The following is a 24,903-nucleotide window of genomic DNA, read 5'->3' on the forward strand; positions in this document are numbered from 1 at the left end:
ATGGAACATCATTAATCTCTAGTATTTCATTGAGGTTTAAGCATGACTTTTTGTTATCACAAACAAATTAAAACATTCTTTCTGACCTCATTCCTTTGATAATTAAACTTGTTTTAGCATCCTAAACTTTCACTCACATGACACACACAAGAAACCAGAACTGTTTATTTAACCGGGACCTGTCTATTGACACAGCTCAATGGACTTTAAGTAAACTTCCTGTAGATAATGTCTCGTTTGATACCATTTATTCACAATCTTGAATAATTTCACAGTACTGGCATCAGTCAGAATCAGTGGTAAAGTAAACTCTGAAAATAATTGGCAGAGCAGTATTTTTGCTAATTAGTATGTGATGGATTGTGTGGTGACCCATTTGCCATATAATTTGCTCACACAAATTAATCAAGATCCAGATGTCATAATGATTGTAATCCATAACAGTGTTGTTCTACGGAGACATTGAGATTTCCTCTGTGTATCATATGTCTTGTGCTTTTTTTGTAAAGAGCACTTTGTGATTTTACTTATTATGGCAGTTTTTGCCATTTGAAACTTTGTTTCTCAATCCTGATCTTCAGAAAGAAACTGAGGAACTTTGGGATTTTGATAACAGCAATCAGATAAATGAGAAACTAACAGTATCTTCGAATAGAAATGACTCACAATTCATAGAGTCTAATGTCAAAACTAAAATAATTCAGAGAAATGACTTAATATTGAAGTGTTTCTAAAGTTATTATGATCAGGTTAAATGAAGACATTCCTGTGGATGGTTGTTTACAAGATTATGTAGAAAATGCCAGCAACAGAATTTCTGCCTCATAAAACTCATTGAGGAGCAAAAAAAAAGAGACTGGACAGCTATTGACTTCCTTGAAGATTTATTTGGAACTCTCTAGTGTTTTTTTTAAATTCACTCATGGGATGTGGGTGTCACTGACTGGCCAGCATTTATTGCCCTCCCTAGTTGCTCTTGAGAAGGTAGTGGTGAACTGTCTCCTTGAATTACTATGGTCCATATGCTGTAGGTCAATCCACAATGTCATTAGGTAAGAAAACTCAAAATTTTGACTCAGTGGCAATGAGTGGTATATTTCCAAGTGAGGATGGTGTTTGGCTTGGAGAGAAACCTGCAGGTGGTGGTGTTCCTATGTATCTGCTGCCTTTGTCCTTTTAAATGTAAGTGGTTGTGGATATGGAAACTACTGTCTGAAAATCTTTGATGAATTTCTGCAGTGTGTCTTGTAGGTGGTATGCACTGCTGCTACTGACCGTCAGTGGTGGAGGGAGTGAATGTTTGTGCATATGGTGCCAATCAAATGAGCTGCATGGTGTCATGCTTCTTGAGTGTTGTTGGAATGACATCCATCCAGGCGAGTGGGAACTGTTCCATCACACTCTTGACTTGTATATGGAGATGCTTTACTCACTGTAGTATTCTGAACCTCTGACTTACTCTTCTAGCCACAGTTGAGCTTCTGGTAACCAGGATATTGATAGAGGGGAATTCAGTGACGGTGACATATTCTCAAACAGTGTGTGTGTAACTCCAGAGCTCAAGAAGAAAAGAGGAAACATTTGTTGTAGATCCAGCAGCCAGAATACAAATTGTTAATATTGTGGAGAACTTCTCACAAGAGAAAAGGATGCATGATCAGCTTTAGGAAAGCACTGCTGTAACTGCACGAAGCTGCATCACTTTACACACAAGCATTTAATTAGAAAGAAGCAATGTAAGTCTATAATGATTGTTCCTAGAGAGACGTCAGCTGGTTATTCTGACAAATCACCCGACACGAAGTTGGAATTTTCCATGCTCATTGTAGTAAGTGGTTTGTGACTTGTAGTTACGAACGCTAACTATAGAAGGAGAGCATCAAGTGAATGTGAAGTGTGAATTAAACACTAGGTGCTATGTGTTATATCATGAGCTTCACAGAACTTTGCAAAGTGGCTTAAGGTGGTTACCCAAAAATGAAGCCATCGATGGCAGACATTAGGCTTTATGATGGAATGATAGTTGTCCTAGCAGACCAAATGAAGCCAGGAGCCCATGCAATGGAAAGAACAAAGTTCTGAACTTCCAGATAATAGTCATTAATGAAATTCCATGTATCTTGAGCAGAAGTGTGTTAAAGCTTGGTCAGCTGACCTTATACATATCAAAATGATCTGCAGCATTTCAAGGCCCTAAGCCATTGACAGCCAAAGAGGACCTAGACGATTCCAAAGATGTTTTTTTTCAGGTTTTGGATGCCTTCCTGGTGAATATCAGCTCGACGTAGGTAAGAGTGTGGGACCAACACAGCGTCTCCCAAGAGAATTGCAGTTGCCTGAAGAAGGGCTTATGCCCGAAACGTCGATTCTCCTGCTCCTTGGATGCTGCCTGACTTGCTGTGCTTTTCCAGCAACACATTTTTCAGTTGCCATCAAGTCCAGGCTGAGAGGCAAGACGCAAGAGCTAGAAAAGAAGGGAGTAATCAAGCAAGTGACGACACCAACATACCAGATGAAGCAGTGAAAAAAAATCTGCAAAGCTGACAGTATGCATAGATCCAAAAGATCTCAATCAAGCTTTGACGAGATCTGACTGATCCATGCCAATCATTGAAGAGGTTTGATTGTAACTTGTCAAGAAAAAGTCTTTACTACCCTTGATGCAAAGGGTGGATATTGATAAGTGAAGTTGCATGAAAGCAGTAGTTTTCTAATTTCATTTTTGATACCATCTGGGAGGTTGAGCATCTCATTTGGCATTTCTTCTCCTCTGAAAGAATGTCAACAATGACAAAATTGAGTTAGCCAGTGATCATTCCAAAGTTGAAACTGTCATAGATGATCTGCCAGTCCAAGAAGGTACAATAGAAGAAGCCATCACTGACTATGATCAGAATGAAGTGCGACTACAAGAACACACTAACCAATGAACCTGAAGCTGAACAAGAAAAAGATACAATTGAAGAGACCTGAAGTCAAGCACTGGCAGCAAAATGACTTCAGCCAGGTCCTGGTAAGGTGAGAATTGTAATAGAGATGCAGAAACCAACAGTTGTGAAAGAAAGGCAGCAATTTGCATTATGATTTGTGCACTAGCTAAGTTCTTAATTTGACATCAGTGTGAACTTCTGCAAATATTTATGGCAAAGATGTGCTACACAGGCACAGGACAAAAAGCAGCTTTTGCTTGCATCATCAGCTAATGATGACTGGCCAGTGCTGAGATACTATGATGTCAACAATAAAGTCACACTGGAGTGAATGAGATTACACACTGATTGAGAAAAAGTGCCTAGCTATTGGCTTTGCTTGTGAGCATTTTGTTCAGTATTTATTTGATAGAGAATGACAGTAGAGTCTTCTAGTATGCCACTTCATTGCATCATTCTCAAACTATTTTCTATCTACTTTAAAGTTCTGCAATGAATGTTACTTTGGTTGCAGAAATTGAAATAAGGATAAAATATATGAGCAAATACTGATAAAAGAGTAACTGGCTTGAATGAGCAAACAGCTTTTGCTCATGAGTGCTGATTTTCTTTATTAAGTTTATATTGAGTTTTCATTGTACTTTGTAGTTGATGGCACATTCAGTTTTGTTGCATGGAAAGGGGAATGTTTAGAGAAGTGCATTTGTAAGGAAATTATATGATATAACTTGCCGTAATCATGTGACACCTTCTGTAAGTGTTCTCAGTTTTAGTGAGAGAAACAATTATAACCTACACCTGAAATACTATTCACAGGGCCTTGACCCCCTAGAAAGACTAACCAGTCAGAAAGCTTGGATAAAAGGGAGGACTCTCAGGATACGGGAGCTTTAAGAGGTCAGGTGGTAATATGAACTTGTTTTAGGGTGCCTAGGGAAACAGGGTTGTATGTCTCTGGAACTCTTTGCCACCGAGAGCTGAGGGCACAGAGTCCTTGTGTATATTTAAGGTTGAAATAGATAGATTCTTGATTAGTAGGCAATCAAGGGTGAATGGACTTGCAGGAAAGTGGACGTGTGGAATGGAACAGTAATTATCCCACTGTGGCTCAGTGGTTAGCACTGCTGCCTCACAGTGCCAGGGACCTGGGTTCAATTTCCGCCTCGGACAACTGTGTGTGTGGAGTTTGCACATTCTCCCCATGTCTGCATGGGTTTCCTCCAAGTGCTCCGGTTTCCTCCCATACTCCAAAGATGTGCAGGTTAGGTGAGTTGGCCTTGCTAAATTGCCCATTGTGTTGGGTGGATTAGTTAGGGGATGGGCCTGGGTGGGTTGCTCTTCGGAGGGTCAGTGTGGACTTATTGGGCCGAAGGGCCTGTTTCCACACTGTAGGGAATCTAATCTATTGAATAGTGGAAAAGGCTTGAGGGGCTGATGGCCTACTCCTCTTTCTATTTCTCATGGTCTTAAAGTCCTAACTCCTAAGTAAATATCTGTGTTCCCCCTTGCCTGAACCTTCTAAGTTCAGTCAGCTGCCAGGCTTCCCACATGGTATGGGCACCCTCTGATATAGTTGAAGTAACATTGAAGACACAATAAGGCACTTAAATGGCCATTTACAGTCACTTAAAGACCTCAACAAACTTAAAATCTAGCTCTCCCAGCCCAGGAACTAAGATCCATACTGTTATGAAGATGTGGGTGTACTGTACCTTTAAAAGCTAGCAGGAGTATTCTGAATAAGATACAATGTAACATGTGGTCCAGCAGCTAGGGTAGCTAGTTGCCTGGAGACTAAAACAAATTTGAATTCAGCTAAACAGTTTAAATTATACCCCCCCAAAAAATTCCAAACTTCAATCAAATTTAAATTTAGTATATTGATAATCTTAAAAGCCAATGACACAATCCGATGCTTTGGGGTCATAAGACCAGGGAAAATTGAACAGTTGGGGGAAGAACTGCCAAAACAACAGATGTATGCTGCTGTTTAAAGGTCTCCGAGAGGTACCTGTTAAGAGGAGTTTGCACAGAGAAAAACATCAACACCGACGTGGAGAGCAAATCTACAGAGGAAGATATAATGAGAAGATTTGACCACTGGCTGGTTTTGAAATTTGAATTTTTGGTAAATCTTAATTGGGGGTTTTATCAGACTAGTGTTATAGAAGGGAAAATAAAAGATAGGTTAGAGGAAGGAGTTGTAAATAGTTGTTAATTATTCTCTGTTATATTTAAAAACAAAGTTGTTAATTTTTACTTTAAATCGTTCTTGGCCTCTGAAAATTTCACAGATTACTGCATGGGATAAATCTTTTCTGTGTTGCTGGTTTAAATTAAGCAGGAGTGTTTCCCCCATGTCATTACAATACCCAATAGAAGGAGGCATTACTGATTTGTCTTGAAGAGCCTATAATAGGGCACCTGAAAACCTGAAAATGTTGCAAAAGTACCATCATTAGTGCCTTAGATTCCTCCAAATCTAGTTCTAAGAAACATAGTCCAACTGTACCATCCTCTCCTAAGTTAACATGCCCAGCATTAGGGAATGATCACTCAAACGGAGCAATGCTGGGTTGTACTTGTCACTGTGTGTCTGACACCAGACTTTCATAGTGACTGCCCTAGTTGCAACTCAGTTACAGCAGGAGACTCCTAGGAGTACAACAGAAACACTTTAGGAATGTCCTCTCTGAAGAAGTCAAACATCGCCAGCATCTCATGGGAGTTTTTGACCTTTGACCAATAAAAATGAAAAAGACTAATTTGGGAAGGAAGCAAACCATTTTGAGACTTTGCTATCCAACCCTTCCAGTAAGGTCTGGAAACTGTGCACTGAACATATCAGCCATCTCAGACCTCCCCTAACTGGAACAGAAGCAAGTCATCTTCAATCCTGGGGGGTTGTCTAAGAATATGGAACTGATTTGTCAAAATCGAACCAACTCTGGTCTCGAAATCTGGGATTTAGTTGCATCCTTGTGTTAGCGTGGATGAAATGATCTTCAGTCCGAGCCCAGAGTGCGGTTCGACAATCAGTAACTTTATTAAAGTATGTAACGCCGGCGGAGACCAACCGAGGTTTGAATCTCGATTGCTCTAACGTTTCCCGTGCGATGTTACAAGTTATATACTTCATGAGTCAGAATGTAGGAGATTGGGTATGAATGAGTGTGAATGGTGGTACTCAGGGCTGGAGTATGTGTGAATGTCAAGCTTCCTGCCGTCCTCGGAGAGTCGGCAGCATACACAAAAGGTGTGCTGTTCATTTTTATGTGAATGGGTCCGGGTGCTATCTGCTTGTCTCTCCGTGAGGGCTGAAGGCTAGCACCCCCTTTTGTTACTTCCAAAGTGTTAGGTTCATCCTTTTGTGTAGGACTGTTTTACATGATCAGGTTATGGGTGTGTGTCAGTTGGAGTCTTGACGAGATTATAAGGTGGGTTTCGATCTGTGAGTCATGACCATTGTCTGGAGTCCTGACTAGTGTCTGGTCTGGTGTGTATTTGGATCTGTCTTTGGGTCCCTTCTCCCAATACTGTTTGCTTTAAAATGGATACTGCTGGCTTAAAATGGATACTGCTGGTTTTCCCAATGTGGGCCTTGCTCCACGGTAAACACGGGGCGGTTTATGCCCGCCTTCGCTTGAAAGATTTTGGCGAAGTGTAAAGTGAGGTGTTGTGGGAATGGTGCTTGTATCTTGTATCAGCCGTGCTGATGGCTTTGTGACCAGTCAATAATTCTTTCTGTTGCCTTCTTCTGGCAGGAGACTGAAATGCACTAATAGTCACATGGACACCTTGGCAATGTTATACTTACTGGGGAAATTTAGCGAACAACATGTGCAGGCAGAGATTACCAGAAAATACATCCTGGTGTTTACATCAGAAACTCCTATCCACACATTTCAAGTCAACCTTTGAAATATAGGAAGCAGACTGATTACTAATTAGGAATCAGATTTTAAATGTTCAAAATAAAAGCTATCTACATCCACCAGCATATTGGACAACAATAGTGAAAAAAGGCACTGGGTTTTATTAGAAGAGGATCAAAATAATATCAGGAAATATTTTGACTCTATTCTGTGTGCAGCACAAATCACCTTTTTGCACAAAGTATTTTTGAGCATGCTTTCCTCAAGTTGGTCATACCAGCAAAAAAAAAGCATATACATTAACTAACTTAAATGTAGTTATAACTATCAATGTTCAACAGATAAAAAATATCCCCATCCACTATATCCTTCAAGTGTGCAGCAAAACACAAAAAACCCAATGTTCCTAAGATAATAAAAACAAAAATGCACTTGTTTAGAATGGGAAACAGAAGGCTTTGTGATGAACTAATTAAAATTCTCCAAAATTATGAAAAGCATTACCACTGCTGAATTAAATAAATTATTCCCATTAATATAGTTCTCAAATGATTAACAGATGTATCCATTTTCTTTCATGGGTGGAAAAGCATGAATTGATGATTGTAAAAATTCCAACTTAAACAACGACACTTCTTAAACTACGGGATTTATTAGAGAATTTAAGTAGAACGATTACCTACAGTGGGAGTAAGTTAACATTGAATTGAAGCAAATAATTAATTCACTGTAAATACTACATATATAGTCCATAGAAAGAAAGAAAACTGAGAAGTCAGGAAGGTGATTATGCAGTCCATCAAGAAGTGCAAGGGCTGTGAGGTCAAATAGCCTTTTCTCACAACAGTCAATATTTATGTGTTTCAAAACAAGAAAATCAATATTATCTGTCACTGATCAATTCTTACAAGTCTAAGTCGAGTCTTTAAAGGACACAAGTACGCAGCACAAAGATGCTTCTGGAGATTCCCCTAATTCAAAAGCTTCAAGCCTAAAACACTAGTGCAACTCCTGAAGGAAACCAATTTGCTGATATTGAAAATGTATTAAAAACTATGATTATAAATAATGATAATCTCTTGCAAAACATTTATGCTCAGTTACATTTCTGTTAGCTTTTTGGTGTAAGCCTGTTTACTTGTACATCTTTTTTTCAGATGTGATCCAGGATTTTCAGGACCTGGTTGTGACTTAGCTTCACAGACATTTCCGACCATTATTTCAGAAAGTTTTAGTAGTTCCCGGCTATCATCCTACCACAACTTCCACTCAATCCGCGGTGCAGAACTTGGCTTTGGTTGTGGCGTCCTCTCAAGTGGCAAGGCATTGGTATTTAACAAAGAGGGAAGGCGAGAGCTCATTACTTCTTTCCTGGACAGCACTCTAGCCAGGTAAATAATAAAATCCTTAATAAACAATTGAAATTATAAATGGCTGCTAATATTCACGCAGAAGTGGGGTACTTTTAGTCTGAGGTGATTATTGCTAGCTGCAGAATTCTTCACAGTACTAAAAAGTTGCCCTCAGAAGCCAATTTGCTTGCTCATTGAATATTTCTAGGATATTAACACCATTTTTTCATCAAACAGCTGGAAGACAAAGTAGCATTGTGGTCCCACACACACCATAATCTTTACCAAATTGTTCAAGCCTTCTTGAAGATGGTGGACCAAGATAACTGGTTTAATCTAATCTGGAATTTTTGCACAACAAGCAATATTTTGTACTCGTTTGAAGTCAGAAAATGGCAGCCTTATATCAAGTGTAATGCTAAAATAAATATTTATTAATAAGAGAGAAATAAAAAATAAGAGTAACATTTTATAATGTGCATTTACATTTGTTTTCATTAATTTATTGCTTCTTTGAGAATGAAGACAAGTTTCCTGTTCAATGACCTCTTTTCACATCAACCTTGCTACCTAAATCTTTCTTTGCAGGTGTTTGTGGCTGAGAAAATAAAAAGTTTGCATTAAACTTAAACAGACCAGTACTGATTATGTGAAATATTGTCTTAAAATGGGAGTGACAAAGCTATCTTTTTTTTCTTTATGGAGCAAAATGGTACAAGCCATGGAGCCTTTGGCATCCCATGTGAAGGTCAAATTGATGTTCCCTTTAAACTAGTATATCTCAACTTGCCAATGATATTAGATCTTGGTGGCCCATCCATTCAGTACTCAAATCTGCTATTTTCAAAGCTCCACATGCACAAAAATCAAGCAGGCTACACAGCAGATAAATACTTTAGCACAAATGGCTTTGAATTGTCTTGACCTTGAAGGCTGAGTTGCTGGGCTTACAGCCAGTATGTGTCCAAGGCTACAAAGCCTGATTTTCATATTATCTGACATAAGCTAAGAATTATATCATAAGGGTGGAAAATTCATCCAAGAATTAAATGATTTGACAGCAACCAATTGCTAACAGCCCAGAGTGACACACTGATGGAGAATGCAATGAAATTTCAACAGATGAGCACAGAGAATTAAAGCATGGCATACTCATATCTGAGATATATTGACCTAAATACATTTTGTAATTTCCAATAATGCAGCAGCCTATTGATCTTTCTGCCTCAAGTTATAGTACCTGTCTGGAGTAAACCTATTGAGTAGTTGGCTGATGAATCTAAAGTCATCAATGAATGATAATTTCCAAGGTTTCTTAAAGAGATTTCAGACAAAGCAGTATTAGAATTGTGAAACTGAACTATTATCACCGACTCATGACACATTCTGAGGGTATCGGCTATCAGGTTCACTGTAATGTGCATGTTATAACTACTTCAAAAGGAGCTCTCACTACTTATAGTGAAAAACACCCAAGAAGAAAACTTTAGGAGTAAGAGATCAGTGAAGAACAAACCCCTCACAAGAACAGAAGAAACTCAACAGGTTTGGCAACATCTCCATAGAGGAAAACACAGTTAACATTTCAAGTCCAGCAACCATTTATCATCTAATTTAAAGAGTGTGGGCACGTAACAGTGTAAAAGAGCTTGTGTATCTGTCATTTCGCTGCCTGTCCATGAATGGATGAAATTCTCCTTGATAATGTGTATACTGATAGTGTGATTCCCATTTCAGGGCTAATGATGCCTGTCTGTTCTCTACTGTGAGGTTTTTTTAAACTATTGTCAAGTTTTTGAAAGCTGAAGACTATATAGAATCATTGAGATTATAGGAGAGGTTTGGAGGTAGAATTTGGCTGACTCTTTATTTCATCTCTTACTTTAATGTCAACCTTTAATTATGACCTATTTTTGACTTATTTTTCAACTCTGTAAAGTAATGCCTTTACTTTTATTCCTCTGCTGTATCTAGGTACTTGTACTTAAGATGTTGCCATAAGAAAACAGATATTATAAAAGCTTTTCACTGTACTCCTACAATGGAGGACATGTGGCAATAAAAGGATTTTCTATTCTATGTGTGATGACTTGTCAAACCTTCATAACTGAATTTTAAACACACTGTAGAAGGATCCTCTCTGAAAGTCTGTCAGTGAGCAATTACTTTTCTCTTTAATTTATCTGAAATATAAGGTGCAGGGTAGGTGCGGGGGTAGTATGAGGATGATAAGGGGTACAGAGATCGCAGTACAACAGGAGTAATAGAGAATGGGGGTACTTCATCAGTTACAGGTAGAACCTTTTATCTCTTGCCTTAAATTTATACCCCTTTGTTATTGACCTTATTACTTGTGGAAAAAACGGCTTCCTATCCTCCCTACCTATGCCCCCATAATTTTATACACCTCTGTTAGGTCACCTCTCAACCTTAATTGCTGAAAAGAAAACAAACCTAATCTATCTAATCTTCCCTCTTAGCTCAGACAACATCCTGGTAAAACTCCTCTGCACTGCCTTAAGTGCAATCATATCCTTCCTAGATTCTGGTGACCAGAACTATACACAGTACTCCAGTTGTACCTGAACCAGTGTTTTATACAGTTCCAAAAAAACTTCTTGCTCACGTATTCTATGCTATGACTAATAAAGACAAGTACTTAACCTACCTTCTTAATCAACCTACCGATCTGCCCTCCAACCTTTTGGGATCTGTGCATATGCAGAGGACTCTCCAGGATCCCATCATTCATAATATAATCTTTGACCTTTTAGCATTATTTCTCACATTTTGAATTTTCTTGAATTTCATTCGTCATTTGGTCTCTTTCATTGTGTCGACCCTGTGTGTCTTCCTGTGTTTTGGAGAACAGCAAATTGGAATGTTCTTCACTGGGTCCTGGCCCATTCCTGTCTCCTCTTTGCTGCACAAATCGTGCCGGTCCTCTGCAGTCAGCTTGATGGCATTTCCCACAAAGAGGTTGAGAATCTGTGCCATCCCCCCCCCCAAACATTGCTACTCAGTTTGGTTCCAGTTATGCATCATAAAGAGAGGGATTGAGTGTGATGCAGGAGCAGTTTGTCATCATTGCGAGTGGTGAGTGAATGGGAAGCACAGTGGGCAGGAATGGTACCATTTTGAAAGAATGATGTTGTTTGAGTGGACATCATGCATGTGAATGCTGAGGCTTGCAGGATATGGCCCTTTGAGAGATATATGTGCAGTATGAGGGATTGAGGTAGCAATGAGAAGATGGTATCACTTAAGTTAAAAGACCACTGGAGATTATTGGCATTTTTCCTGCAGTGTTTGTTGTCCATTTCGTGGGGGTCAGTGATATTGACCTGTGCTGCTGTAGTGGGGCCAGGTCTGATGGATAGCTTCATGATGTGGTCAACTAGGAAGAAAATAGACTTTCTCTGCGAGGCAGCATCAGTAAATCTTGAAGTCATATTAAAAATCTTGATAGGCATTTCTGGGCTTCTGAGGTGACTGCCATAGCTGATAGGAAAGCTCTTACTTGCAGTATATGAAGTGATGTTCACTTGGCCTTTAAAAATGATGCCAAACCCAGAAGGTCCCACTAGTGGTGAGAACATCTCACTCACCATGCAGTTCACTGAGTAGCTCATAGAAAATCTTGCTTGCAGGGGTAATGAATTGTGAAGAATGCGATTTCATAAGATAACCATCTCCGGCCTTGGATGACAAAATTCTGCCCTTTAGATTTCCTGAAAAGTTTCAGTATAAATAGAATCTCTCTATTGCTCAAGCGATATATTTTAATAAATATGTTTAAGCATAGGTTTCTTTAAGATCAGAAATGTCCTGCCTCATACTCTTATGATTCCCAGGTTCCTTCAGTTTACTCTTCGCCTGGGCAGCAAGTACGTACTAAGCACATGCAAGCCACCAGACCAGCCGGGAGAAGGGATTCTACTGCATTATTCTGCTGACAATGGGATCACATGGAATTTGCTGCAGCATTACTCTTACCAGAATTACCATGAGCCAAGGTAAGAAAAATACAGGTCGCTGTGTAACTCTTGCATTAATACCAACAAATTAGCCCTTAATGAATGAACTGAATTTTAACTGTCCTCTGAAATACCTCTGTAAACCGTTAAATTGTGACACACTATAACAGATTTAAAAATTGAGCATACCTATGCCTCATGGATAGCAGAAGTTCAAGAAGCTTATGGCTACCACCTTGATGGCAGTTAGAGCCATGCCAGAAATTCTATCATCCCCTTATGAGTAAAAAATTATTAAAACATTTAACAGCTTTTACTGTTTTTACTTTTAATCTATTGCTTTGTGTGGAATGTTTCCTGTGATTCTCCTATAAGTCTGTGTTGGAAAATGACATTAGAGAGATTGTAGTGGGGGACAAGGGAATGGCTGAGGAACTGAATGATTACTTCAATTAGTCTTCATGGTGGAAGACACGAGTAATATCCCAATAATTCAAGATAGTCAGGGGGCAGAGCTGAGTATGGTGGCCATCACCAAGGAGAAGGTGCTGGAAAAACTGAATGGCCACAAGGTGGATAAATCAGCCTGACCCCAGAGTTCTAAAGGAGATAGCTGAAGAGATAGTGGAGCCATTAGTGGTGCTATTTTTGGAGTCACTAGAGTCAGGGGTGGTCCCAGAGAACTGGAAAATCACTACCGTGACACCTCTGTTTAAAAAGGGAGTAAGACAAAAGATGGAAAATTACAGGCTGATTAGCCTAACCTCGGTTGTGGGTAAGATTTTGGAATCTATTGTGAAGGATGAGATTTCTGAATACATTCTGAAATGTATGGTAAAATAGAACAAAGTCAGCATGGCTTCATCAAGGAGAGGTCATGCCTGACAAATCTGCTAGAATTCTTTGAAGAAATAATGAGCAGATTAGACTAAGGAGAACCAATGGATGTTATCTACATGGACTTCCAGAGGGTTTTTGACAAGCTGCCAGACAGGAAGCTACTGAGCAAGGTAATGGCCCAAGGTGTTAGAGGCAAGGTGCTAGCATGGATAGAAAATTAGCTGTCTGGCAGAAGGCAGAGAGTGGGGATAAAAGAGTCTTTCTCAGGATGGCGACCAGTGACAAGTAGTGTTCTGCAAGGCTCGGTGTTGGCACCATGATGTTTCACTTTATACATTAATGATATAGTTGAAGGAACTGAAGGCATTCTGGCTAAATTTGCAGATAATACAAAGATAGGTAAAGGGACAGGTCGTATTGAGGAGGGGGGAGGTTGGAGAAGGAATTGGACAGATTAGGAGAGCGACAAAAAAAACTGCAGATGCTGGAATCCAAGGTAGACAAGCAGGAGGCTGGAAGAACACAGCAAGCCAGGCAGCATCACGAGGTGGAAAAGTCGACGTTTCGGGTGTGGCCATTCTTTAGGACTAGGAGTGGGTGTAAGGAGACCTGCAGATAAAGGGAATAGTGGGGGCAGTGTGGTGAAGTGGGGATAGGTGAACACAGATAAAGGGTACAACCTGATTGGCTGATAGGAGGAATGAATCCAGTTGGTAGCTGCAAAGAAGTTGCAGATGCGGTACAACATGGGAGAGTGTGAGGTCATGCACTTTGGTATGAAGAATAGAAGCATGGGCTATTTTCTAAATGGGGAGAAAATTCAGAAGGCTGAAGTGCAAAGAGACTTCAGAGTTCTAGTCCAGATTCTCTGAAGGTAAACTTGCAGATTGAATCTGTAATTATGAAGGCAAATGCAATGTTGCCACTTATTTTGTGAGCAAGGATGTACTTCTGAGGCTGTATAAACCTCTGGTCAGACCACATTTGGAGTGTTGTGTACAGTTTGGGGCCCCATATCACAGGAAAGATGTACTGGCCCTGTAGCATGTTCACAAGAATGGTCGCACGAATGAAAAACTTAACATATGAGGAATATCTGAGGTCTCTGGGTCTATCCTCGATAGAGTTTAGAAGGATGAGGGGAGATCTCATTTAAACATACAGAATACTGGACACAGTGGATGTTGGGAAGATATTTCCATTGGTAAGAGAGACTAGGACCCAAGGGCATAGCTATAGAGTAAAAGGAAGACTTTTCAGAATGGAGATAAGGAGAAACGACTTCAGCCAGTGTGTTGAATCCATGGAAATCACTGCCACAGAAGGTTGTGGAGGCCAGGTCGTTGAGTATATTTAAGACAGAGATAGATAGGTTTTTGACTGTCAAGGGGATCAAGGGTTACGGGGAGAAAGTGGAAGAATGGTGTTGAGAAACTTATCAGCGATGATTGAATGGCAGGGTAAACTTGATGGGCTGAATGGCCTAATTTCTGCTCCTGTGTCTTATGGTCTTAATTAGGATCTAACCATCAGTATTGGTGATTTTAGTGTGCAAATAGCTGTGCTGTTAATTCACTATTCCTCTGCAGACTTTCTGAATAGACTTACTCCAAGTGGACACCAGCCGTAACTGAACCAAGGTGAAGCCAACTAGTTTAGTTGTCTCTCAGAGGGCCCTCAGTTAATATCTTGATATTAGCTTCATCATTCAATAAGAGCTTCTAGCAGTGCCATCTTGAAAGTTTTAATTTGGTGAGGTAATGGCAAAGATGTAGTGGATTATAAGGAAGTACAGAGGAAAGGATAAATGGTTGGGCAAGAACAAAAAGGTCAGTTTAGGCTGGAAGGAAAAACTAAATTACAAAAGGACCAATGGTGGAAAGCAGAAGTGCATTTGCAATAGGTATTGAATAAAAGATGTGTTCAGAGGAGCTATAAATGCTAACAACAGAATCATCACATGCATATGCTGTCAGAAAATAATAAGAAAAGGTGGTTATGATTAAAAAGTGTTGGACCCCATTTGTTTGTCATCCATCATTAGTGGGTGTGCAGATTTTCCAGGGAGATACAATGAAATTGATTACACTATTACCTACACCACACCAAAAGCTTCAGGGTAATTTATTCAACTGTGCCATTTTCTTTGCAAATTCAGTATATCAATTTCGATAATTTCCCAATTTGAAATGGATAGCAACTGTGTCTTCCCTGAATGTACAGATCTCTTCTTACTGCTGCTCAGACTGTAACATCTAATTCAGTAACTTGGCAGTAGTGAGATTTTTCAAAGTTTCTCCAAGAACCATACATTTACATGAAATGTGTGATTTCTACACAATTATCTCTAAGTAATATATTTTATTGGCATGATGATTATTACTTATTGTACATAAATGCCAATACATGAAAACACCCTTGAATTTGATCACACAGTAAGTTAAAACTTTGAGATCTCAACAAAATTCATAGAAATTTTCAGAATTCTATACAACTGAACATCAGCTCATACTTTGCACCATGAGGAATAAGATCAGGTAAAGTAACATTTGACTATGATTTAATTTTTTTTTGAGGAATGAAGTTGGGAAGATCAGTCCTACTGAGTCTGCCTCACTTGATTGGGTTGGTAGATAGTGTCACACTGCGATGAAATATGTCATCAGAATAATCATTCAAAAATCCTCAGGTGAAGATAACAGAAATCTGAAAGCTATATTTGACTATGTTAATATATGATCAATATACCTATCAGATAACTACATCAGCAATACAAAAAGACTTTTAAAACAGATGGAATCAAAGTGCATTTCAAATAAACTAGAGGCTCTGACCAGTTTATGTGTCTGTTGTAAAACAAGAATTGCAATTTTTTTTGTCTGAACTCTTGGGTTCTCAGTTTTCACATGGTTACAGAGTAAAGTGTCACACAGAGGGGAAATGTGAAATCTGGGGAAGAGGCAAAACTAAATCCTTTGGCAAACTTCAGCAATTTTTGTTCCTGCAAATTAAAAAGAAACAGAAACCTTTTGACAGTTATTGCTTGTTCAATTTTATTTTAATAATCAAAACCTATCAGATATTAAATAGCATTACAGTTTTTTTTCTCACAAATTTCAATCAGTATAGTTAAAGTGAAACTAAAAGTCATCTGTCACAGACTGCAGTCAAGGTTGCAGGATTTTATTTCATTGAACTTGTACAAATAATTTTTCAAAGCCTAACTGTATTCAGCTGCTCTAATCCTTTCAAACTTTCAAAATTGCACAGATGCCAGAAGTATTCACTTTGAGTTTATAAAATAAATAAAAAGTCCAGGTACTGAACTCCATTTTCTTTTGGCCAATTTTGCTCTCTAATTATGCATACTTGTTATTGACGAGTTGGAACAACCTCGAGTTGACAAACGAGACCGGGATCTTTGCAGGCAATAGCTGCCTGCTGGGCCAGTTTTCTGCCTTTGCCAAGTATCTCCACTGTTTGAGCTTTGTCCACAGTGCCCATTGTGACTAGAATGGCAGCTGTACCAGGTTTTATAACTGTTCCCCAGCTGTGCTGTGCCCAAGGACTTTGCCAAGTGCACTATTTTTATGGTGTGTGCCACCTGTCCTGGTGACAACAATGCCAGCTAAATAAAGCACACTCTGTGCATGATGCTATCATTTAGTTCAGGTCTCTATGCTGATTTGCAGTTAACCCCTGAATAACTATTTGGCAACTTAATGAATTTGGGATTAGTTGTAATATTGTTTTTCAAGTCATTTTATGTTATGATGGCTGTCTCCTTTAAATGATTAGAAACATAAAACAACAATATAGGATAATAAATAGAACACACACTGTATTGTGGTGTTTTAGCAAGTTAGGACAATTTCCTTGAATTTTAATTGAGATATCTTTTTATGTTGAAGTGCACTTGCATGAGATGATTTAGTGTTAATAGGGAGACAGCTGACAATGGAAAAGAAACCCTTTATGCCCTCCCTGTTCTTACCTGCTACATGTACATATGTCTGGTTTTCTAGCAAAATTAGAAAAGGTATTTTAAAGGATAGATTTTATAGTCTAGCACAATCTCATTTCCTCTTAAAATCCCTAAATTAAACTCCTTTAAGCTCAGTGTACGGCCATCTTGGTTTTCTGTTTTAAATCAATTATTTTCCTGTAAATGCTGTTAAAGTAAAAAAGCAAATTTGTAAAACAACTAGTTTGACTAATGCATCGTAAGGAGCTGTTGCAAGTAGCACATGAGGTTCCCATAGCAGGACATATGGGGATCTGAAAAACTCAGGTGTCCATACACAGGTATTTTACCTGGCCAAACTTGCATAAAGATGTTGTGCAGTTTTAGAAATCATGCCATACTTGTCAAATTGTTAGTAAACCTCAACATTAATCAAAGCAGCAGCCTAGATTCCTATACAATTTTTGAGGAACTATTCAGTTGCGTACTAGTGGATTGTGTAGGACCATTACCTAAGACAAAATGGAAATTAATATATCCTTACAGTCACAGGTATATCCACTCAATTTTCAGAGGCTATTTCGTTTAGGACAATCAGAGCTAAGGCAGTAGTGGAATAATTAACACAATTTTTCACCTGTTACGGTCTACCAATGGAAGTACAGACTGATCAAGAATCAACGAATCAAGGATCATTATATTCTTTCAGAATATCATCATTAGTTTGAGGATTAACAAGTAAAAGCAACTGTGTACCATCCACGAACACAAGGTGCTTTGGAGAAATATCACGACACTCTCAAAACCATGATCAAAGCCAATTGTTATGAGGATCCAAAGAATTGGGACAAAAGATTAGGTTTGTAACCAAAGAATCTCCAAATGATTCCATTGGCTTTAGTCCATTTGACTTAGTTTATGGCAATGAAATAAGAGGACCACTATAACGGATCAGAGATAAATTGTGAGGTCACAAAAATTAATCTTCATAGGAAAAAGAGTCAATTATATCATGTGAATATGTTCAAACAGTTTTACTGCAGAAAAGGTGATTAGAAAGTACAGGTAAGTCAAGTGGGTAAATCGACTAGAGGAAAATAAAGAAAAGAAGGGTGAAAGCAAAGGAGAAATGAACAAGCAAATTTCCTGCTAATAGATTAAGAAATTTGGAGATAGTAGATATTTTAGATGTTGTTTTCATATTTGGAGAAATCAACAATGAGATATAGTGAGATTGCTCAGGTGGTACAGAGATGTTTTCAAAGATCGGTGTTTTTAATCAACCCATTCAGAGATGTTATAGCACAGTTCTGGAGCAGGTGGGAGTAGAATCCAGGTCATCTGGAGCCGAGATAAGGGCACAACAACCGTACAACTAGACCCTGAGTTTGCAAAGATACGCTTGGATATACTACATTAGCCAAACATGATTGGTTGCAGAAAATGTGGACCAGATAAAACAAAACCCACATCAGTTAAACCCAGTGAAACAGGTCCAAGTAACAAAAAAAGTTGAAGAATATGTTGGAGAGTCAATTGATTAAGCCAAGCCAGAGTTATTGGAGTTCTCCATTAGTATTGGTCCCTAAACTAGATGATTCGATCAGATTATGTGTAGGCTAGAGGAAAGTGAATGAAGTCACAAAGACGGATTCATGTTCTATTTCCAGACTAGAAGATTGCATTGATGAGGTTTGGTGGTGTGTTATTCTTACGTAAAATTGGTTTGTTAAAATGACACTGGAGCTACTGTAGACAATAAGGTCTAAGGAAATTTGGGCTTTTGTCATGCCCAGTGGACAATACCATTGTTAGGTTATGCCATTTGGATTTAATAATAGCCCAACCACATTTCAATGATTAATTAACAGAATTATAACTGATGTACCTAATTCTATTGTTATTGTATATAGCAACACACAGAAGAAACATGTAGAAAACTTGTTTAAACAATTACAGTCAGCCAAGTTGGTGTTAAATATAGCAAAAAGTGTATTTGCAAAAGTAAAATATATTTAGGATACATCGTATAGCAAGAATAAGTGTCGCCCAGAACAGCAAAAGTGGGAGCTTAGATTGACTTCTGCCTCGTAAAACAAAATGAGATATCATGAGATTTTTGTTAATGTCCAGATTTTATCAGAAGTTTGTATCAGCCATGATCTTAATCAATCTGCTGTGAAAACAGACGAAGGGAATGGTCAACAGAATGCCAGGCATCCTTGCAAGGCTGAAAGTAATCTTAATAAGTGAACCTGTACTGACCACATATAACTTTCAGAAAACATTTAAACTAGTAGTGAATGCCAGCAATTTTAGGATTGGAGTAGTTTACTTACAGGATGACAAAGCCAGAATGGAAAGGCCAGGGGGTTATTTTTCTAAGGAGTTGGATCAACATCAGAAAAGATATTCCACTGTAGAAAAGGAGGTATTGGCTGGGTTGGCAGCACTTTGACACCTTGAGGTTTATGTTTGACATGGGGATCTACTAAACTTTGTTTTCACTGATCATAATCTGTTAACTTTGAAATATTTTAGACTAAAACTTTGAGATTGTTCTGTTGGAATTTGTTGTTGCAATCTTTTGATGTAAAAATTGTATATGTTACAGGGAAAGAAAATGTAATTGCTGGTGCTTTATTCTAATTGTAAAATGTTGAAAAATGTAAGTGATTAAAGTCGGAAGAATAATTGCATGGTCATGAGATTTTTGTGTTGTTTGTCATTTAAATGTCACAAACTTTGTCATGAAACATATTTTTGAAGTGACATTTCATTCTTTTGAGTGTGGAGGCATGTTAAAACCATCACTATTTTTCTCTTTTATTTTTCTCATTTTTGGTTTGGAGCTGAGAGGAGACATTGGGAATTGAACTTTGCAAAACAACTTGTTTTAAAAAGAGGAGAAAAAAAAAATAGATGTTAGCTGTTGGGAACTGGCCTTGGAAAATAATCCAGGTTAGTTACAACTTGAAGGAATCTGGAGATGATTCGGCATAGAAATGTTGCTATGCTCAGGACTGGCAGCTGATTGGATGTTGAACTGGTCAATCAACGGAGGACCGGTGCTGGCCAGCCAATCAAAGAGAACATTGATAAAGAAAGAGAAAACAAAGAGTGAACTGGTGCTGACTTTGGGCAGAAGGCAGTTTTGTCAAGGAAATGTCCAGACTTATTATTAGGTTTTACACTCACTAATTTCTCAGTTATCAACTTGTTAAATAAGAAAAGAATCTCAGTCAGTCTGTAAGAAGTAAGTGGAAGTCTCCAAAGCACTGCTTTAATTATTTGGATTAACTGGTGACTTTGGAATTCAAACAAGATATTCAGTTCACATACCTGTAATTCTATCCATTGCTCAAGGACTTTACAAAGGCCTGATAATCATTTTTGAAATGGTTATCAATTCAGCAAATAGTGAACCTGTCATTTAAAAAGAATACCTTAACTATGTCAGTATGAGTGGGAGTTTATGCTCAAAAAAGTTTGAGTTTAAATTGTACACAGTAATTAGATTGCCTTATTTATTTGTGTTCTGCTAAAGTTACATTATTAATAATAAATGATTAATTTTTGTTTAAGTTATAAACTTGGTGACCAAGATCTGTTATTTGTAAAACCTGGTTAGAAAAATTAAACAATTTTGAAGGTCTTTAAATGTTTTCAATTCACTGTTTTGCGAATCCACTGATAGTAAAGCATTTGGCGCTATCCCTATGTCATAGCAGTGTGAAAAGGTTTCTTGCTTATTCAGCATTAAACAAGATTCCCTGATCTGTAATCTCACTTGAATGTTGTTCATTTTCATATCCGATCAATTGTTTTTCCAGTGAAGACCAATTTGACTCTAAATCTCTCCTCATTAATCACAGTGGTATGTTCAACAGAAATTGCTGACAAGTGTGACTCGAACAACATAGTTTGAGCCCCATGTGCTAATTTTAGCAGAAAACATTTTGTTTTGCTGTACAGGTAAATGTACTTGTGTAAGTGTTTCACATTGTTCAGTAACCAAGAAAGTAACACTCTTATAAGGATTACAAAGTGTTAAAATTGATTTCCATCTTATCATTTTATCAACATAGAGCAAAATTAAAAATCCGCTCAAATTTCATGTCGATATCTGTATTGACATAATAATTTATTAATCAGAAATGTAATTAGCCACATCCAGGTTCTTAAAATGCCAATATAGATTATGGCAAACATGTTGAAAAATGCCTAGTCAAAGTTAATAGTGTTTCTGTAATTCAGCTTACTGATGTTAGTTTAAAGGTGAAGTGGCCAAAACATTAAACATCCAAATGTTTAACTTCAAATGGTTGGTTTTCTGTTTTATTCCACAGAGCATTGCATCCTGGGATAGCATGTTCCGTAATTGGTGTAGAGAATTGTTTACCTGTTATACTGCACCTGATCTTCTATCAATTTGCATAAAATTGGGCAGACTGCATAATGAAGGCACTATCTTCTCTCATAAGCATTTTAATAGAAGTTGGCCACTTAGCTGATCAAGGGAAATCCACAATCTGTGACCTAGTTCAATTTATTCACTTTGCCCAATATTCCTTAATACCTTTGGTAAACAAAAATCTTATCAGTCTCAGATTTCAAACTATCTGTCATTAATTGCCTTTTGAAAAGGAGAGGTCCAAACTGTCCTTTGTTTGCAGAATTTGTGTTTTGACAATTTTAATGGAAATTGTGATGATGTAACTGATCACATGTTTCTGAATCAGTAAGAGAGAAGATACTAATCTAGAATATGTGAAAAGAGAAAAGTCTTAGGCACTACACTAGGGAGCTGTATTTGATCATTTCCTATATACAGAGGTAAATAAAGAAACATTATGGGATATTGAAAGGAATTGAAAGGTTTTAGTGTAACATGAGATTTGAACACCTGGAAGACCCAAAGATCATGAAGTGGAATTCATTATTCCACTGGCATTGGGTCATTACAATAAGAAGATAGATCAAGGATAAAAAGGAACAATTTACAACATTTATATGGAATGAAGCCTGTGGGTTATATTGAGATTAGATTCCCTACAGTGTGGAAACAGACCCTTCGGCCCAGCAAGTCTACACTAACCCTCCGAAGAACAACCCACCCAGACCCATGCTCCTACATTTACCCCTGACTAATTCACCTAATACTATGGGCAATTTAGCATAGCGAATTCATCTAACCTGCACACCTTTGAGCTGAGGAATATTTTGTCTGTCTGCTGTACCTTTGCATCAACCCTCCTTTCACCAGACACCTTTTTCTAATGAGAGTCCATTTTACTGCCCCAACTGCCCTCCCTCACTGTTGCTACCTGCTGGTGGAGATCCTGGTAAACTGTGCAGCCTCATTGCTCAGTGCCTTCCATTAAGGTAACCACTTGCTGCTGGAGGTCCCATTACATTACTTAGAAATAAGAATTAATCAGTCTCATTGTTTGTGCAGACATTTACAGAAGGAGATAACTCCTGACCGGTATTGTGACAATGCTATGGCTTTAAGCGATGTGTTTTGTCCTGGTTTCTTGGAAGAACTGGCATTAACTTAACTCTATTTGAAAGCTTACCAGAATAATAGATATAGTAACTATTACTAATGAACTATTCCAGTATCGTAACATCCCATAAACACAACCATGGCAAAAAAGTAAATTCAGAAAACAGGTTGTTTCACATGCAGTTCTCCAGTCCAGGAGGAAAGAACATCAAAATACAATTCAGATGAAGAGAGTCTACAATTCACTCTCTTCAAACCCTGCTGAGACACCAGTAACAACTGCTGAAAGCTGACTAAAACTTCTGGATCTGTCGGTACTCAAGCTATGATTTGACCAGGGTTTTATATAACTCTTTATTCTATTATACAACAATTATCTCTACTCCTTTGTAGTCTGGCCTTCTAGATATATAGGTCAACTTACCAATAACCTTTTTTATTATTTTTTGTATCTGTTTATGATAATTTAATAATTTATGTACCTGGAACCCAAAGGCAGAATTTCATTTTTTGGATTGGAGCCCTGACATTGGGTTAAAATGAGGTTGTAACCCTGCACCATGTGAGAAACAGTAGTTTTCTCAGAATTGACCATATGTGGCTAGAGGTTCACCAATATAGGCGTAGCCTCCAATGTGGAGAGCGCTCCAGCTCAAATAGAGATAAAGGTTGCAGTTCAGGATTGGAAAAGAGTGAGTGCCCCCATTTTGAGTTGCTCCTCTCTAACATTTTGAACTTTCAAATTTAAAAACTAACTTCAACAGCCCAGAAGCCGCAGTGCAGTGAAAACCTTTCCAAGTGGTGTGTTTTGGACACAGCTGAGGCCAGGAAGGGAGGAAGTGCTATAAAACCTACCTGAAGTGCGGCCCTCACCCGTCTGCCTTTGGAAGGCAGTCTCTGAGAAACTGGCTCAGTCTTCAGAGATTAACTGGAAAATTCCAGTGGGCGTCTGAAAATATCTTTAGTAGGCAATTAATTATCTTCATTTGGCTACCTACTGCTTGAGGGCAGGTCAGTCTTTAGCCGCTGATCCTACGTCTGGGAAAATTACCAACAGGCAGGATAATGTTGACATGCTTATCAGCAAAGTGAATTTTTTTTGCCTTTTCCTATCTGTATTCTCTTCCATCAGGAGCTGGTTTCAGTGGGACACCACTATTTCTAATTTTTCACCATTCTTCTTTGAAGAAGAATTGTGATAATCTCACAATTGGCAACATTGAAATTCACTTGTCAGGGTTTTATCCATCTATCCACCTATTAATATCTCTTTGTAATTTTTTTCCATCTATGCTGCTTAAAGTACAACTCATGTCCATGCCATCAGCAAATATGGATATGTGACTCTCTATCTCATCATTTAAGCCATTATTAAATACAATAAATAATTCCCTAACCAGATCAATAAGTTATTTTCAACTTTGGGAGTGTCAATTTATCTAACCGTCTCTTATGAGGGATATTTTCTGGGCATCCATATCAATACCATCTACAGACTTCATTTTTCGCTTCAAAAAATATAATCACGTTCATAAAGCATGACCTTGCCTCTACAAATGATGTCTGTCTCTGATCAGCTGAAAATTGTCAAGATGTCCAGTTAGTCTATCCTTAATTAGAGACTGTAGTCATTTCCCATTAACAAATGTTAGGCTGATTGGTCTGTAATTGCCAGGATTCCCTTCCTCACCTTCCTAAATAGCAGCCTAATATAGACAATTTTTCAATCTAAAGAAACAGTTCTGAAATCATGAAACAATGGAGTCAGGCCATTGGCAATATTCTCACCTATTTCTTATAAAACTTCTGGATAGAAACTATCTTTCTCCGACAATGTCTCTTGTAAGTTACAATCGAAAACAATATGCTGGAGAAACTCAGCAGGACTAGCAGCAACTGTGAAGAGAGAAACAAAGTTAACATCTTGGGCCCAGTAAAGCTTCTTCCATTCTTCTTGAATCACTGGACTTGAACCATTAACTCTGGTCTCTCTTCACATATGCTGCCAGTCCTGTTGAGTTTCTCCAGCAACTTCTGTTTATGTTGGTTTCAGATCTACAACATCTACTGTTGGTTTTGTATTTTTGTCTCTTTTAAGTGATGTACACAGCAATCCAAAAGCTACCTTACAAGCCACATACAACTTGTTCCCTTTAGTTTACAATGTTTTCAATATGTATACATTCTGTTCTTCTTCTAAGCCTTGCATTGCATTGCAACTACTTACCTTCAAATCCCTCCAACTTTCCCTAATCCAGCTGTCCATTTTGTCTTTTATTGTCATTATATAAAACTTGAAATCTAGCCTTGCAGCTTCAAGACATCAGTAGTATTACAAAAACCATTTTACTCAATGTATAGTGCTTGGGTCATTTTTGAATACAAGAGCACATTCACTTTAGGAAAAAGCTCAGGAGATTGTGAAAACGTTGGTGGTGATCTTTCAGGAACCACTG

At 38.2% G+C, this 24,903-nt stretch overlaps 1 protein-coding gene across 1 annotated transcript in view; it reads left to right on the forward strand.

The window, feature by feature from the left end:
- reln (reelin) overlaps positions 1-24,903 on the forward strand; it is a 376,824-nt gene that overhangs the window by 177,842 nt on the left and 174,079 nt on the right. The window contains exons 18-19 of the mRNA XM_060843157.1: positions 7,963-8,196; positions 12,012-12,173. Of these exons, the coding sequence (XP_060699140.1) occupies positions 7,963-8,196; positions 12,012-12,173 (396 nt within the window). The remainder of the gene's footprint in view (positions 1-7,962; positions 8,197-12,011; positions 12,174-24,903) is intronic.

Source organism: Hemiscyllium ocellatum, chromosome 23, assembly GCF_020745735.1.
Source record: "Hemiscyllium ocellatum isolate sHemOce1 chromosome 23, sHemOce1.pat.X.cur, whole genome shotgun sequence".
NCBI lineage: Eukaryota > Metazoa > Chordata > Chondrichthyes > Orectolobiformes > Hemiscylliidae > Hemiscyllium > Hemiscyllium ocellatum.